Below are 17906 nucleotides of genomic sequence, written 5' to 3'. Positions count from 1 at the left end.
TATTGGAACTGACTTTCTGTCGAGACCAAGTTAGCAGCACAAGAGCAAGTAACAGAATTTTTTCATGATTATTTGCATATTTAATTTTCTGTTTGATTTTGTCCATGAGGTCATTATGTTCTGCCTTTTCTTCCAGTTCTGTTAAATCATTGTCAGGGATAGTGCTTGCATCAGCAGCCAGCTCAACTTGACATGTATGTGAAATCTTAGTTTTCAGAGCCCCAGCTGCTGCATACCGACTATGCCGAGAAACTGAATGTAGATTTGCAGGAGATCCTCCTAAGGTAGTTAAACTAGTATTGAGCACGGATTTTTCAGGAATCTGCACCTTCACGTTACTGTCATTTATATAGTCTGGTGGTGATCATCACTTGCTTGTTTTTCATTAATAAGTTTGATACAGGTTGGTCACATTTTATCCCCAGGAATAACACTAAAGCCTCTCATTTTGAAGGTTTTTGCCTTTTCTAAACTAATTTCACGTAATCCAGATGAAACAGATCCTTTACGGCACTTGAAGGGATCACAGCAAATTTTCTTATGTAGAGAGAATCTGTGCAGGTACCTGTATTTGTGTTTAACACACACACACACACACACACACACACACACACACACACACATGAAACATGTAAATCATGGAAGGAATGACTGTTGCTTCGCCATAATAAAAGTTCTTGTTCTTCACTGGTCAGTTCATTCACAGAAGTCGGGGCATTATCACATATATCTTGCACATACTGTCCAAGAAAACACTGCACATTGCCTATTTGTACTTTGCATACTGCTTCAGTCATAAAACCAATATTTGTCATAAATAATTCAAAAGTAATTAAATAATAAAAAATCAATCTATTCCATTGTCTCATTACAGAAGCATTTCACATTATTATTGTAACATTAGGAGAGTTACTTTTGTTTTGTAATGAATAGTTAAAAACCGTGACAGTTGAATTTTTAACCAATAATTGACAGTACAACTCAGAACTGCATGCTCAGTGCACACGACTCGAAACAAAGGAACTGGATGATTCAATACATGTAATGGCAATAAAACAGTGTTCTCAGATATGATTTGTTCCTAGGTGAAATCCAGTATAGCCAACTTCAGCAATTTAGCGGTGACGTGGTAGCCATGAATTAGCAACTTCAATATTTCTTCTACAATAATGTTTTTTTTTCACACTTCCTATTATTTCTACAAACTGATTACTTTTGTGTAACATAATGAAATATTTATAACAATATTGTAAATATTTCTAAGGTATCTATGAGGGGGCAATACCTTTAAAAAAATTATAATGTTCATGTATGGATTTTGTTTAAAAGAAATTATTTACAATTTTTTCTGCAATGTAGATGATGGATATTCACTACAAGAAGCACGACTATAAAAATATAAACTTTGCTCTTTAATTAATATTGCATTTTTAAATTATAAAGGAGCTTGTCTATGAAAGCTTGAATTCCTGAAGCTATACAACTTCTTTTTATCATAAGTGAAAAAGTAATTGACATGCAACATTTACATTTTGGAAATGTGAATATATCTAGGTAAACTTCCACTACCCAAAATTTCTGGATGATTTGGTGTGGAAAGACCCAACTGCATTAATATTGCAGTGGTCATAATAAACATTTGAGTTTCCTCTCCTGTAGCAATTTCATCATCTCTGGGCAGTACTTATTAAAAAAGCAAACTAAGCATTAGACTCTGAATGTATATACCAGTTTATATGTCTGAAAAATTGAGTCAGTATCCCATCATGATGAATGCACATAAGATTTTGCACGAAGTTGATAACATTATGAAAGTATGTAGTGCAATCACAATGCTAATTTGTGTATCGCAGTAATAATTGATGATGATGCTTGTCTTAGTTAAGTGGCATGCTGTCTCTGCTCTTTTAAATAATGTAGGTTGATGTTTCCATACTCCCCATCTTGGCCTGATTAATTTGTTGTACAATATTATTCAGCAGGCACAACTTAGTTTGCTTTTATTTTTTCATGTTTATTGCTCTTAGATGGGGCTGTTGCTGTGGTAATTTTTTGCCCCTCCATGAATCAGGCACCTTCTTATATTTGTGTGTCTCAACAGTACAGGTAGTCAACACCATATGTCCAACCACGTCAGGAAGGTATCGGCAGAGAGAACCACATTAATATATGATTCTGAGGGAGGGGCAGCAGCCTTTCAAGTAAATGCAGGGGCAACAGTCTGGATGATGGACTCTTCTGACCTTGCGACATTAGGCAACATGGTTTTGCAATGCTGGTACTGTGAATGGCTGAAAGTAGGTGCAGCCTTTATTTTCCAGAGAAAATGCAGCTCTGCTGCAGCTTCAGTGTAATGATGGTGGAATTCTCCTGGGTAAAATATTCTAGAGGGAGAACATTCCCCATTCAGATACTAAGGCTGCAGCTTTCAGGAGGACGTTATCATAAGCATCAACAAATATCTGTACTGGTCTGAGCATGAAATGGTAGATCTCTTAGTTGGGTAGGTAGGCGAGAGAATTTGAAGAGAGATACAGATAGATTGAAGTTATAGTGGGAACTAGTGAAGTGCGGTGACAGGATGAACAGAATTTCTAGTCAGGTGTGTAAAGGTTTACTGACATAGTCAAATAAGGGTGACATTGGAGAAAGTGGATGAAGAATATTAGAGTACTGTGCTGCACATGTTAGCCCTGTAATTAGCCATATTTGTAATTTTTCCTTAGGAATGGTCAGTTTCCTGAACGATTAAAGTTTGCTATCAAATGAAGTTCGGCTGTAGAAGTCGTTTAACAACTGAGAAGGCTGTATTCTCCTTTCTCTGTGAGGTACTGGATGGGTTAAACAAAAGGTTTCGGCACTAGGCATATTTTTGATTTAACTAAGGCATCTGATTGTGTTGATCACAAAATATTGCTCCAGAAGTTGGACCATTACGGAATATGGGGAGTTGCTCACGATTGGTTCACCTCTTACTCTAGCAACAGACAGCAAAAGGTCATTATTCACAGTGTTGAGAGTGACTGTGATGTGGGGTACAGTCAAGTGGAGGGTGCCCCAGGGATCAGTGTTGGGGCCACTCCTGTTCCTTATTATATAAATGATGTGCCCTCTAGTATTACGAGTAACTCTAAAATATTTCTATTTGCTGATGACACTAGTTTGGTAGTAAAGAATGTTGCATGCAACATTGGCTCTGTTTCAAATAGTGCAGTTCATGACCTAAGTTCATGGCTTGTAGAAAATAAACTAACACTAAATCACAGTGAGACTCAGTTTTTACAGTTTCTAACACAATTCAACAAAACCTGACATTTTAATTTCACAGGATGGGCATATGATTAGTGAAACTAAACAGTTCAAATTTCTAGGTGTTCAGATAGATAGTAAACTGTCATGGAAAGTGCGCATTCAGGATCTTGTTCAAAGATTTAATGCTGCCATTTTTACTATTCAAACAGTATCTGAATTGGGTGATCGTTCGACACGAAAACTAGTCTACAAGGCATGTTTTTTAAGTAAGTACCGTTTTGAAAGTAAAACAAGACATGCTAAGATATCTCAATAATGTTATTTTTACATGAAAGCCTGTACCTTAATCTACTTTTCTACATAATTTCTGTCAATATTGAGGCACTTGTCATGATGTTGTACCAGTTTTTGAATACCCTCCTCATAGAAGTCTGCCGCCTGACTTGTTAACCACTGCATCACCAATGTTTTGACTTCGTCATAGTCTTGAACATGCTGACTACCCAGGTGTTTCTTCAAGTGCAGGAACAGATGGTAGTGACTGGGGGATGATCTAGAGTTTCCCATAGAAAAGATGTGATGAGACTTTCGGTCTGATTCGCCACATGTGGACGGGCATCGTCTTGCAGCAAAACGATGCCCTTGCTCAACTTCCATGGACTGTTGCTTTGATTCTGGTGTGACATAGGCCACCCATGTTTCATCGTCCGTAACAATTTGGCTTAAGAAATCATCACCGTCATCGTGGTACCGCTCAAGGAAAGTCAATGCACTGTCTAAACGTTTGGTTTTGTACACATCCGTCAACATTTTTGGTACCCAGTGTGCACACAATTTTCAGTAATTCAAAAGCTCGGTCACAATGGCATACGAAACACTACAAGAAACATTAGGAAAGTCATCCCGCAAGGAGGAAATCGTAAAGCGTTTGTTTTCTCTCACCTTATTGTCCACTTCCTGCACCAAACTTTCATTAACGACCGAAGGACGCCCACTCCGTTGTTCATCACGCACATTTGTGCGGCCATCTTTAAATGCTCTCACCCACTTTCTTACCATTCCATCACTCTTAATGTTTTCTCCATAAACCACACAGATCTCACGATGGATATTGATCGCTTTTAGGCCTTTAGCACTAAGATATCTTATAACAGTCTGTACTTCACAGTCGGCGGGACTCATGATTATCGGAGGCATTTTAAACACTCAGTACACAACGTAAACAAGGAAGAATGAGACTGTAATGGCGTCAGTGAGTAGATTAAGGTACAGGCTTTCATGTAAAAATAAAATTTTTGAGATATCTTAGCACGTCTTTTTTTAAATTTCAAAACGGTACTTACTTAAAAAACACGCCTCGTACTTTACTGATTTTCATTCGCTTATGTCGTATGGCATTATATTTTGGAGTAACTCTTCCCATTCTAAAAGGATATTTTTGGTTCAGAAATGGGCGGTTCAGGCAATAAGTGGTGTAAATTCATGAACCTCTTGTCGACTCCTGTTCACGAGTCTGGGTATTTTGACATTGGTCTCTCAATATGCATATCCCTTACTGTCATTTCTTGTTAACAACATTAGCTTATCCCCAAGAATAAGCAGCTTTCACTCAGTTAATACTTGGCAGAAATCAATCCTGCATCTGGATTGGACTTCCTTAACTCTTGTGCAGAAAGTTGCGCAGTATACTGCTGCATCCATTTTCAATAAGCTACCATTCAAATTAAAAGTCTTAGCAGTAATCCATGTGCTTTCAAATTGAAACTGAAGAGTTTCCTCATGGGTCACTCATATTCTGTTGAGGAGTTCCTTGAAAAATTAAGCTGATTCTTGTTGTATTGTTGATTGAGTTTACTTAAACGTATGGCTTGACTTTTTTCAGGTTCATGAACATTTTATTTTTGTCTGTTATTACTTTTATGTTGTAATTTCATGTACTGACACATTCCATGACCTTTGAGATTAGCTCCTCAATTTGGTCCTGCGGACCTCAACATGTAAATAAAAAAATAAAAATAAATAAAAAATAGGGTTGTTCATAGTATTTCTTCAAAATTCCTGTGAATTCATTATCATAGTAGAAAGAGGAGCAAAGCCAAAACACACCATAGTAGTAAAAGTATATTTGCCTACTACCTCTGCACATAATTAAGATTGAGAAGCTCAGTCAAAAGACTACATTTGATTTGGCAAGGAAATGAAACTTAAATTGCGGTAGAATTCTTCAATAGGTGAAAGAAGGAAAGGAAGAATAGTAGGAGAACATGGACTGGGGAAAATGAGTGAATGAGGAAGTCACCTAGTACAATTTTGCACGGAGCGCAATTTAATCGTTTCTGACATTTTCTGTAAGAACCCTGAGAAAAGAATTATATGTGAAAGAGATATGGAAACACCATAAGGTTTTGGTTAGACTAAATAATGGTAAAACATAGGTTTTGAAAACAAATTTTAAATTGCAAAAGATTTCCAGTACCAGATGTGGATTCTGACTGTTATTTATTGGTAATAAACCGCAGAATAAAAATGATGCAATTATAGAGAGGTAGGCTAATAAGACCTGCATAAATTGAAACAATCAGAAGTTGTTGGGGATTTCAAAGCAAACATTCTACTGTCTGAAACAGGAGAAAGGAACACATTATAAGACATTGAGTACCTCTGCAAGATGAAATAGCGAAGACAGAGGAGGGGGGGGGGGGGGGGGTGTTTAAACTAAAAACATTTGAGGAACACAAAGTGAATGACGGTGCCAACTAATGCTGCAAGAGGCCAAATGCCGAAACACGCTAAATATGGGTCGAACTAACCTAGTTACAGCCATCACGCCAAGTAGTGCATGGCAGCAGTGGAAGATACGGCACAAAGTGTTCCAACTTTTACATGTTAACCGGTTCAAATCCGCTGAGTAGAGTGCCCTGGTGTCAAGAAACTGAACCACGTAATATTTGAAAACACTACTGGACGGCCAGCGTCATTTTTTACTCTACAAATCTTTTTTCATAATGATTAAATCGCAGGAAAATTATAAATATGCTGACACAAAATTGGGTGCAAATTAATATTGTGGACATAGGAAGTTTGACGGGAATGATAAAAAATGTTGTAAACCACGGGAAAACGTTAGTTCCAGGAACGTAAAAGTGGGGTTATACTGTATATCGCAAATACATCCCAGATATGTAGCATAGGATTGAGGTTTGGAGACTTCACTGGCTGGTATGTGTGGCTGATGCCTTTGTTTGTAAGAAATTCATCCATTAGAGTAGTTTGTCAACTGCATTTGTGAAAAAGCTTCATATGATTGAAGAACCTCATCCCTGTACAAGTGGGTGTGAATAGTAGTCCAAGTGTTCTAATCCATATGCTCAAAAAAAAACCCAGGTCAGTGCCAACCATTGTTAGCAAATAATGTTTGTGGTAGCTTATAATAACATTTCAGTTTCACTTGTACAAAACATTTAAGCAATAGTTATCTATGCATGTACTTCTGCCTTTCTAAAAGTGTGGACATGTGTATATACTTATTTCTTCTAATGCTGCTTACCCTGTGTCACTAATCTTGGTGTGAGAACAGGTATCAAATAAAATTCACAGTGCTCTGTGTGCATGTGCTATTGTTCTAGATTACAGTTTTGCCAGAAGGTTGCACGACAGGGTTCTTCAAGAGGGATTCCAAATTTTTGACCAGTGTTGGACTGAGCGGAACAACACCAGGAAAACTCAAACCATATTGCCTACTATGACTATTCAAAGTGAAATACTTTGTTAACATGAGATGCCTTCATGATAAAATATCAAAACTAAAGAAGAGACAGTGACAATTATATCACTGTTCAACTAACCTAAAGTCCTGAATCTGAGTGTCCAATGAAAGACACTGAAATCAGTTAAGACCCTTACAGATGCTACAGTCAGTAGCAGTAAATGCCTCCCAAATTGTTTCTGTTGTTTTATGTTTGGATGGTTGGACTGTTTCATACAGAGAACATGTCATTGTATTAGGGATTGATTTATTTTTACACTTTGTAATTCTCTTCAGATGTCAAAGGACAGAGTATACATAATGAATATTAGAGAACTGCTTTTGTATGCAAAACACATACATGCACGCTTGCATTTTTGACACAAATATGGCAGTCATACTTTAAATATAGATAGTTCATAACAAAAATGTAAAAGTCTAATAGTCTAAGTGTAAAAACTACCAAAGGCAGTACTGCCAGTGGTATGGAGCAAGTGATGTGATCAATCACTTAGGCACTTGGTATTACATTCAATAGAATTTATGAAATTGGGAGAACCTCATTCATCAAACATTATCTGTGTTCAGCAGTAATGTAAGTCCATCTCTGCAACTGAGTGGTCACTGTGGCTGACTGCCAGGATTTTTGCTTAGTGGTAGGACTGGAACAATGGTCCACTCAACTTCATGATGCCCACTGAGGCTCTACTTGATAGAGAAGTAGCAACTCCAAGGTCTGAAAAGCTGACAATGTCCAGAAGAGCAGTGTGATAATTTCACATATGTCCAGTTAGCTCATGTGAGACCAGAATGGTGGACATCTTCCTTAGCTTATAATATGACTGAGTTTTGTGGCCATTGCATGTATTCCATGAATCCACATCTGTGCATAACCATAGGAACACCTAATGACTGTGAGAATAATCATCAAAACAACAACTACTACTACTAGTACTAAATCATGACGACATGGAGGTATTTGAATTTCTAAACAAAACTTTGACATACATTCTGCAAGGGAAAAAACAGTTTTCTGACACCTTACATTAATATTGCAGGCATGCAACTTGATTAAAAATTTTATCCTCAGAAGAATGAAAAACAGTGTGACAGAATTATGCTGAATCACCATAACATATTCTGTGGAATGAAGAAAATACCGTGAGAAGTAAAATGTTTAACAAATGAGATCTGGTGAATTTGTTCTGGCCATTGGCATATTTATCACATTGTCGTGGCTTTTTTATATGCAGAACAGAGGTGTAGTAACTATATTTAACAATTAGTTGCTATTTTTGTCAGCATGTCTAGTCTCTAGATACTTGGAAGTTAAATACGTATGTTCAGTTACTGTAAAGAGACAATGATGGTGATATGAGATAAAGGATGGAAAACATGATTTGTAGTGAATACCGCTTACTCAGCTTAACTTGAAATGAGTAGGTTGCACCCAATGAAGTATTTTTCGATCTTTGAAATTGTTCTTTTTATTCTTCATAAGTTTGAACAGTGTAATATTCCATAGATTGCCTTCACATTTTCTGGTATTTCTCAATAGAAGTTAATATCCCTTCACCTTTAAATTTTCATTATGCACTACCGTTTTCTGACTTTTTCTGGAATGGTCAATAGTTGTTGAATTTATGATGCATGCATACAGCATGAAATAGAGCTTTCACAACAAAACAGGTTGCATGTATGTGTTTTGATTACTTTTGTCACTAACAAAATCTGTCAAGTCTACATTAACAGTTTCACTATATTAATTTTCTCTGCAATAATAATTTTTTTCTGGTTTCAGTGTGTTCCCATCACATGGAATAAACTTCGAGGCTCCCACTATCTTTTTATTTACTGGAACATAGTGATGTGGATGAGCTGGGTAATAGCCAATCGACGAGACCCAGGATATGTTCCATGCAACACGGATGCCTATCACCGTGCAATACAACAGATAGCTTACTTGGATAAATGGCGTAAACGAGCTGTGGCATCGGTTAGTGCATAAGATTATTTGATGTGTGTCTTATTTTGCATCATGTATTTAATGGAACTGTTTTTCTGCCAGCTGTTAATCTGTGTCAATAAGACAGTAATAGAAGGGTTTTTTTAAATATTTTTTAAGGGTCAGATGGTTACTTGTTTTCCACTGGAACTAAAATTTTAAAATTAGAAGGAAAAGATGGACATTATTAATGAAATAACTGAATTAAATTTAGATACCAGTGTAGTTAAAATAATTTCTGCTGATCAATGATTGCCAGAAATAACTAGTGAAACTCTCAAGGACAGTGTCAGTTTCATGAAGAGTGAAATGATAAAACCAAATAAAACAATACATATTTTAGAGTACCAACTATCTTCTGCAATTATGCCAGTGCAAATTTTTTGTTCATTAATTATTTGTATATATTCTTGTTTTCTCATAGTCCACTTTTCTGAATATTTTTATTGTGGTGTGGAGGCAACGTGCCTATGCAGCATATCCACATTGGCAAGTTTCTTTTTTAAGTTATGCACTCTGTTTATGTACTCAGAAGGTGACACAAATTCATTCTTCGCAGGATGCCTTAACCCTCAGTTTTCAAAAATGCAAAGTAGATGTAAAAATGAAGAGCATTATTACACAAGTAAATTAAAAACAGTTAGACATAATTACGTTTTTGTAGGTAATCTACAGAGATAAGCAGAATCACCTGTTATTATAGACCCGTTTCACTCTTATGGTCCTTCATTTCAGAAAGTGGTCTATATTAGAATACTGGCTATTTTTTTCTGCTGGCCAATATTTGTTGAGTGCTCTCAGTGTAGCTTTTGTTAATGAAACCGCGCCATGCCCTTTGAATATGTGGACCACAAAACTCTACTTGATAAACTAAAATGTTATGCAACTAACTGCATTCATTTTAATTGGTCCGACTTATACATAACAGTAAGCCAAAGGATACATTGACAGATGACATCACAGCAGTAAAGTATAATGTGTAATAATCTTTGAGACAGCATAACGATCAGTGAACTCTCACTCGTGGGGACTAGTTATCTCGGTTTAGGTTTCCCTGAAATGCTAAGAGATAACAGATTTTTTACCCCATCCCTGTGTAATCCAGCTTGTAGTCACTTTGCCTGTGTACAATTCAAAATAAAGTGTGGATTCCCAGAGGGTTTAGTACTGTATCCTTCTTTCACTCTAGTTGTTGTTGTTGTTGTTGTTGTGGTCTTTAGCCCAGGGACTGGTTTGATCAGCTCTCCATGCTACTCTATCCTGTGCAAGCCTCTTCACCTCCATATAACTACTGCAACCTACATCCTTCTGAATCTGCTTAATGTATTCATCTCTTGGTCTCCCTCTACAATTTCTACCCTCCAGTACTAAATTGGTGATCCCTTGATGCCTCAGAACATGTCCCACCAACCGATCCCTTCTTCTAATCAAGTTGGGCCATACAAATTCCTCTGCTCCCCAGTTCTATTCAGTACCACCTCATTAGTTATGTAATCTACCCATCTAATCTTCAGCATTCTTCTGCAGGACCACTTTTCGAAAGCTTCTATTTTCTTCTTGTCTAAACTATTTATCGTCCATGTTTCACTTCCATACATGGCTACACTCCATACAAATAATTTCAGTAAAGACTTTCTGACAATCTGTACTCAATGTTAACAAATTTCTCTTCTTCAAAAATTCTTTCCTTACCATTGCTAGTCTACATTTTATATCCTCTAACTTTGACCATCATCAGTTATTTTGTCCCCCAAATAGCAAAACTCATCTGCTACTTTAAGTGTCTCATTTCCTAATCTAATTCCCTCAGCATTACCTGATTTAATTCGACTATATTCCATTCTCCTCATTTTGCTTTTGTTGATGTTCATCTTGTATCTTCCTTTCAAGACACTGTCCATTCCGTTCAACTGATCTTCCAAGTCCTTTGCTCTGTCTGACAGAATTACAATGTCATCGGCAAACCTCAAAGTTTTTAATTCTTACTCCAAATTTTTCTTTTGATTCCTTTACTGCTTAAGGATTGGGGATAGAATACAATCCTGTCTCACTCCCTTCTCAACCACTGCTCCCCTTTTGTGCCCCTCAACTCTTGTAATTGCCACCTGGTTTCTGTACAAATTGTAAATGCGCTTCCTGTAGTTTACGTCTGCCAGCTGCAGAATCTGAAAGAGTATTCCAGTCAACTTTGTCAAAAGCTTTCTCCAAGTCTTGAAATGCTAGGAATGTAGGTTTGCCTTTCCTTAATCTATCTTCTAAGATAAGTCTTACAGTCAGTATTGCCTCATGTGTTCCAACATTTCTACAGAATCCAAAATGATCTTCCCCAAGGTGGCTCTTTCAGTTTATACAGGTCCCATCTCCTTAAATTCCCACCTTTTTGCAGTTTCTTTAGTTTTAATCTACAGTTCATAACCAATAGTTTGTGGTCAGAGTCCACATCTGCCCCTGGATGTGTCTTACAATTTAAAACCTGGTTCCCAACTCTGTCTTATCATTATATAATCTGTGTGAAACCTTCCAGTGTCTCCAGGCCTCTTCCATGTATACAACCTTCTTTGATGATTCTCAAATCAAGTGTTAGTTATGATTAAGTTATGCTATGTGCAAAATTCTAACAGGCAGCTTCCTCTTTCATTCCTCACCTCCATTCAATATTCGCCTACTACTTTTCCTTCTCTTCCTTTTCCTACTATCGTATTCCAACCACCCATGACTATTAAATTTTCCTTTCCCATCACTATCTGAGAAATTTTTTTTATCTGATCATACATTTCTTCAGTTTCTTCGTCATCTGTGGAGCCAGTTGGCATATATAAACTTTTACTACTGTGGTAAGCGTGGGGTTCATGTCTATCTTTACTACAATAATGCGTTCACTATGCAGTTTGTAGCAGCTTACCCGCACTCCTATTTTTTTTTTAATTATCACACATACTCCTGCATTATCCCTATTTGATTTTGTATTTATAAACCTGTAGTCACCTGACCAGAAGCCTTGTTCCTCCAGCCAGCGAACTTCACTAATTCCCACTATATCTAGCTTTAGTTATCCATTTCCCTTTTTAAATTTTCCAACCTACCTGCCTGATTAAGGGATCTGACATTCCACACTCCGATCCATAGAACACCAGTTTTCTTTCTCCTGATAACATCAGTAGTCTCCCTCTTGTGTAGATACATCCTTCCTGCTTGTTTTCAAACTTAGTTCAACTTGTTCCCGTGAGTGGCGCCGTCACAGCATGTCTTCAAGATGGCTGCTACATTTGACGTTCGTCAGAAGCAACGTGCTGTGGTATAATTCCTGTGCTGTGAAAGCGAGACAGTGGGAAACATCTACAAGAGATTGAAAAAGTGTATGGAGATGCTGCTGTCGATCGCAGTACAGTTAGTCGGTGGGTAAGCAGGTTACGTGATGAAAGCGGGCATGGCAATATTGAGGATTGTTCTTGCAACAGCAGGCCTCGTACTGCACACACTCCACACAATGTGCAGAGAGTTAACAAATTGGTGACTGCTGATAGACGCATCACAGTGTCAAATTGTCATGCTACGTTGGGATAGGGGAAGGAAATGTTTGCAGAATACTGAAAGTTTTGGCATTAAAAAAGGTTTGTGCCAGCTGGGTTCCCAGGACGTGGACAGTGGCTCACAAAGAAACAAGAAAAACAGTATGCAGCAAAATTTTGGAACAGTACGAGACTGGTGGAGATGAATTTCTTGGAAGAATTGTGACAGATGGTGAAATATGGCTCCATCATTTTTCAACAGAGACGAAGAGGCAATCAATGGAGTGGCGTCATGCAGATTCACCCAAGGGAAAAAAAAAAAAAAAAATTCAAAACCACTTCTTCTGGAAAAGTTATGGCTACGGTGTTCTTCGATTCCGGAGGACTCTTGCTTGTGGCCATCATGCCAAGTGGAACCACCATAAATTCTGATGCATATGTAACGATACTGAAGAAACTTCAAGCTCGACTGAGTCATGTTTGACCACATTGGCAAAAGCAGGATGTTTTGCTGCTGCACGACAATGCATGGCCACATGTCAGTTAAAAAACCATGGAAGCAATCACAAAACTTGCGTGGACAACACTGAAACACCCGCCTTACAGTTCTGACTTGGCTGACTATCATCTGTTTGGGAAACTGAAAGACTCTTCGTGGAACAAGGTTTGAAGATGATGAGTCCTTTGTGTGCGCTGCCAAACAGCGGCTCCAACAGGTTGGTCCAGAATTTTACCGTGCGTGTATACGGGTGCTGGTTCCAAGATGACTCAAGGCAGTTGTTAGAGGGATGGAAATTATGTGGAGAAATGAAAATATTGTTCCAAAAGGATGTATCTACAGACTGTAAAACTTTCAAACATGTAGAATAAAAGATGGATTTAAAAAAAAATAGTGTGCATTTCTTTTGCAGTGACCCTTGTATACTGGCGCTTCAATTCTGCCACCCGCTTTCTTCTGAATCACTGTAATTCCTAATCGTGCAGATGCATTCTTCTTTTCTTTCACTAAACCAATAAAATTAACCTCCAATTCATCGTCCCAATTACAAATAGTTAAATGTCCTCTTCCATAATCAACCATACATCATCTTTCTGCCAGCCAATCACCACCAAATATCCAGCCCACTGTTGAAGAATCAATACCGACATGTTGAAATGTCTGTCTAAAATCTTGTTTCTAAGAGACCTGTCCAGTAACAGCACAACTCCTGCACCCAGTTGCTGGAATGATATGCATGCTATTGACAGGGAAAACAGGTACCTCTTCTGTTTCGCAAAGCTGTTCATAGTAACTTTTAGAGATCGCTGTAGTATAACTACCAGAATGTAAAATTTCTGTAATTTTACGACCACTTACACTAAGTTCAATCACTGGATCCAACACTTCAACTACATCGTGAATATCTTCTGTCAGTAGTTCAGCCCTAATATCTTTTCAGACATTCCAGAGAGGGTCTCATCCAAAACAACTTCTAGTTTGCTGGAGATCGCGCGTGTTCTTGAGGTCTGTCATCCACGTCTCTGAGTGGTGAACAATCCAGAATTCTTCCATCATCTACTGTCTGCTTGCTGGTTACACCTATCAAAGTCATTTTCTCTCCTCTCCTTGTTTCCGATTTGGTCATCATTATGCCAGTAATTTCTCAAATGTTTGTCTTCTCACGTATCTTGTGTCGCAGTTGAATTGTCATGTTGTTGGTCCCATGACTGAGATCCATAATTCTTTTTCTGCAGAGCGTCATTTCATTGAAAACGTTGATTACAGTGAGTCATATTTCGCTCTGATCCCCTCAGCATTCTTTCACAATCTGTTTCTTCTAAATGATCAACAACTCGTAATAACTCATCAGAATCATCAAATGTTTGCGACGCTGTTTCCTTACTTTCTATGGTAAATGATTTATCAAAATTACCACTAGTAGGACTGTCCTGATAATTATTGTGCTTACCGTGTTTTTGCAGAACGTCACATATCAGTACCTCGTGCCCATTGTAGTTATGCATGACAAATAATTTCTCTTTTATACTTTGTTGTTTCTCGCATGACCAGTATTTGCGGAGAAATGCACTTTCAGATTCTGCAAATGGAATGCACTGGTCGGATACACAGTTTCCCCATGTCCTAGCACCTGCATTCATGTGTAACACAATAATCTATTTTTTCTGATTCATTTTGAATCCATGCAAATACAACTTTAAATTGTTTTTTGATCCATGCGATGTAACTCTTTATGTGGGTCAAATTCTTTAAACTGTCCTTGACCAAGCACACTGTTAATGAGGTTTTTAAAGCAATCTTGCATTAATATTTCTATTTCTTGTTGGGTAATGTTTGTATCTACTGGGGTATGGGGTATTCTTACATTCTTCATTGTGTCTTCCATTGTCTGTATTTTTGATTCTAGATTGGAACATTGTTGCTGCACACCTGATACTACTTTAGTAACTGATTTTTTTATTTTCCTCACATGCAGTTCGAGCTGGAACTATCTCATTATTTGTAACAGTGCTGTTCAGTAAAGCTTGTTTTACTACTTCCGTTTGAGAGTTGACTTGTTTCTGTAACTCAATTAGTCTGCTTTGATCTTTTGACACTATGCTGTAGCCATGTACATAAACTTCAATTGTTTCTCATGAAGTGATTTTCTACATTCCTGGGCAAAATTATTAAACTGACAAATTCATTACAAAAATTCACTGTCTTTAGATCTAACATTTTGTCCAATTTTTTTACTTTGTTGTCTGAATTTTTGTGCAGAGTTTTTTGTCCAAACCAGCATTCATTTTTTGTAAAAACTGCATCAGTATGTCCTCTCTCCCTACAACCTCAACCCTATTGTTACTGTTACTGCCTCAAGTGTGTACGTTTAAGTTTGTATTTTCACTTTCCAGGGCATCTATGTTTTGAATTCTACCACATAGTTGTGGTGCACTTTCACCAGTTTTGACTCTGGTTCTAATGATGGATCCAGGTTTCATCAACAGAGACACATCAGCACAAAAAGTGTTTTGCGTTGTGATTAATCACCAAACAATGTTGAAATGTTCTGCTGGGTGCACTTTTCATTGACTGTGAGCAATTGCTGACACCCAGCTTCTTTGTAGCCAGTTCTCAGTGTAGGATATTATGCACTCACTCAGTTGAGCAGCGTACCGTGTCAGCACTCTCATAAATTTTTATTTGGCTGTCTTGCATTACCATGTCGTGGATTTTGTCAGTGGATTCCTTTGTGGTGACCTCAATTGGATGGTCAGTGTGTGCTTTGTCTTCAGTAGTTGTCCGGCTGTGTTTAAATTCATTAATACAAAAGTAAACGGTCATCAGTAACGGTGCAAAGCTCACATGAACTTCATCCAATTTTGTTTTGATGTGTGCATCACTCCAATCCTTCAAATGAAAATGTTTGGTAACACCACAAAACTCTTCCTCCAATTTCGATCGCAGTTGACACACTGACCAATTCAGACTGATATCAACAATGAACTGTACACTGTGCATTATCAAAATTCTTTATACAATGCTTAGAATAACCAAGCTTACCAGCCATTAAGGCACCACAAAAATGTTCTATTCTCTAATGGAAATTTAAGAGACTTATCAAACCACCCTCGTAAATGAACTGCAACTCAGTGGGTAGTAGTAAAGACTATAAATACCATCAGTCCTGCCTGTTGTTTCTGTCACGGATTGCTTCCTTCATTTTTAGCAATGATATATTAGTGTGAAAAATATGAAGTTGCGCCCCAGGTCTGAGTCTGTATTAAACAAAACACTCTCTGTAACTGATATGGTAATTAAGTTTAGTGGTTGAAGGAAGGCAAGGGACTGTGAGTAGTAATGAGATGATGTAGACAATTACATGCCAATAGTTCTGCTACAAGTGTTTACATTTTTTTGTAAAAAAAGGTGTTAATGTATACTAATGAACCAAAACATTCCTCACCGTGAGATTGAATGCCACTTGGTGGTATTGTGACACGTGATGTGGTAAGGAAAGTATATAAGCAGAGCAGAGGTGACCAGAAATTATTTTAGAAACGATACTCACCACAAACGAGGAAATCTGCTGAAATGAGCACTTTAAGAATGGACAGATTGTAATGGTGCAGTGCCTGAGTAGAGGCATCTCAAAAATTGTGAAGCTCGTCAGTTGTTAATGTGCCATCATGAGTACCTATGAGACAAGTAGTTGAGGGACAGTGCAACTGCAAGTAGGTGACAAGATGTTGGCTGTCCACACTTTATCGCAGAAAGTGAAGCTGACCAATATTGGTGCAGTAATCAGACAGAACAGTGATCGGTATGTAAAGAATGGATGCCATGTGTAGAACGTGTTGATTTGAACCATAGAAAGAAACACCTCTGCAAAGATTGTTGGAAGAATCCAAGCCATTTGAAATGGTGTGGATGGATATTTTAGATCCATTTTACCAAACTCCAGTAGGTAACCACTACTTGCTAAGTTCATATTATGTTACGATAACTGCCATTCCGAATCAGCAATCGAGTAAAGTGGCACAAGATATGGTGGATAACTAGTTTGGCCTCCCTAATGTGATAATAACATATCGGGGCACCAATTTCGCATCTGAACTAATCAAGCAACTATGTCATCTATTGCAAATCCACAAATATATTAATAGTTCCCTGCATCCACAAGTGGATGCAGAGGACAGAGCACATTCACAGTACCGTTGGTACAATGTTGAGTTGTTATGTAAATAGTCACCACCACTACTGGGATGTTTGCTGAACCTATCTCGTGGCTGCACATAATTCAGAAGTACATGATAGCATTGGGCTTTTGCTGCACAATGTGGTATACAGCAGGGAAACATCATCACCTTTCAAAGTTATTAAGCCATATTTAGGAAGAATGGAGAGACGATGAGAAATTTTGTGAAAAAATTCAGACCTTTGGAATCAAGTGTAGAGGGCAAATACAATAGCACATGAATGGGAAGAAAAGAAGGGACAATGTACCATCAAGTTGACAGTATATAGAGTTGGTCAAAGGGTCATACTAGGCGAGGCCCAATATACTGAAGGGCAAAATAAACAAATTCCTTACGCATTGTCAAGGGCTGTACCAAGCCAGAGAGGCAAGATTCGCCTGTAAATGTCCAATTATAGTTGCCGATGTAGGCCACCACTGCCTTTTAATGATGTTCCAGATGCTTTACCATAGATGCCAGAGCCACTAACTCTGAAGGAGGTGAAGGGAGAAGGAAAGCAGAATCTTGCACACAAGTTGCTACACACGTGCTGCCTTATGCACTTATGTAATGCCAGTGAAAGACAGGTTTTCAGGAACGTAAACAGGAGTTTCCTTTTTTTTTGTAAGTTATGTATGCTCATTATGTTTCTTGAGGTTATTACATGGGAGATTTGTGT

The 17906-nt window shown here is 37.8% G+C and overlaps 1 protein-coding gene across 1 annotated transcript in view; it reads left to right on the top strand.

The window, feature by feature from the left end:
* Window positions 1–17906, top strand: part of LOC124776441 (probable protein S-acyltransferase 23) — a 62420-nt gene that overhangs the window by 30458 nt on the left and 14056 nt on the right. Inside the window, exon 7 of the mRNA XM_047251439.1 lies at window positions 8799–8993. Within this exon, the coding sequence (XP_047107395.1) occupies window positions 8799–8993 (195 nt within the window). The remainder of the gene's footprint in view (window positions 1–8798; window positions 8994–17906) is intronic.

This window comes from Schistocerca piceifrons, chromosome 2 (assembly GCF_021461385.2).
Source record: "Schistocerca piceifrons isolate TAMUIC-IGC-003096 chromosome 2, iqSchPice1.1, whole genome shotgun sequence".
In the NCBI taxonomy this organism is placed as follows: Eukaryota; Metazoa; Arthropoda; class Insecta; order Orthoptera; family Acrididae; genus Schistocerca; species Schistocerca piceifrons.
The sequence above is the reverse complement of the archived record's forward strand: the minus strand, read 5'-3'. Positions and strand labels throughout refer to the sequence as shown.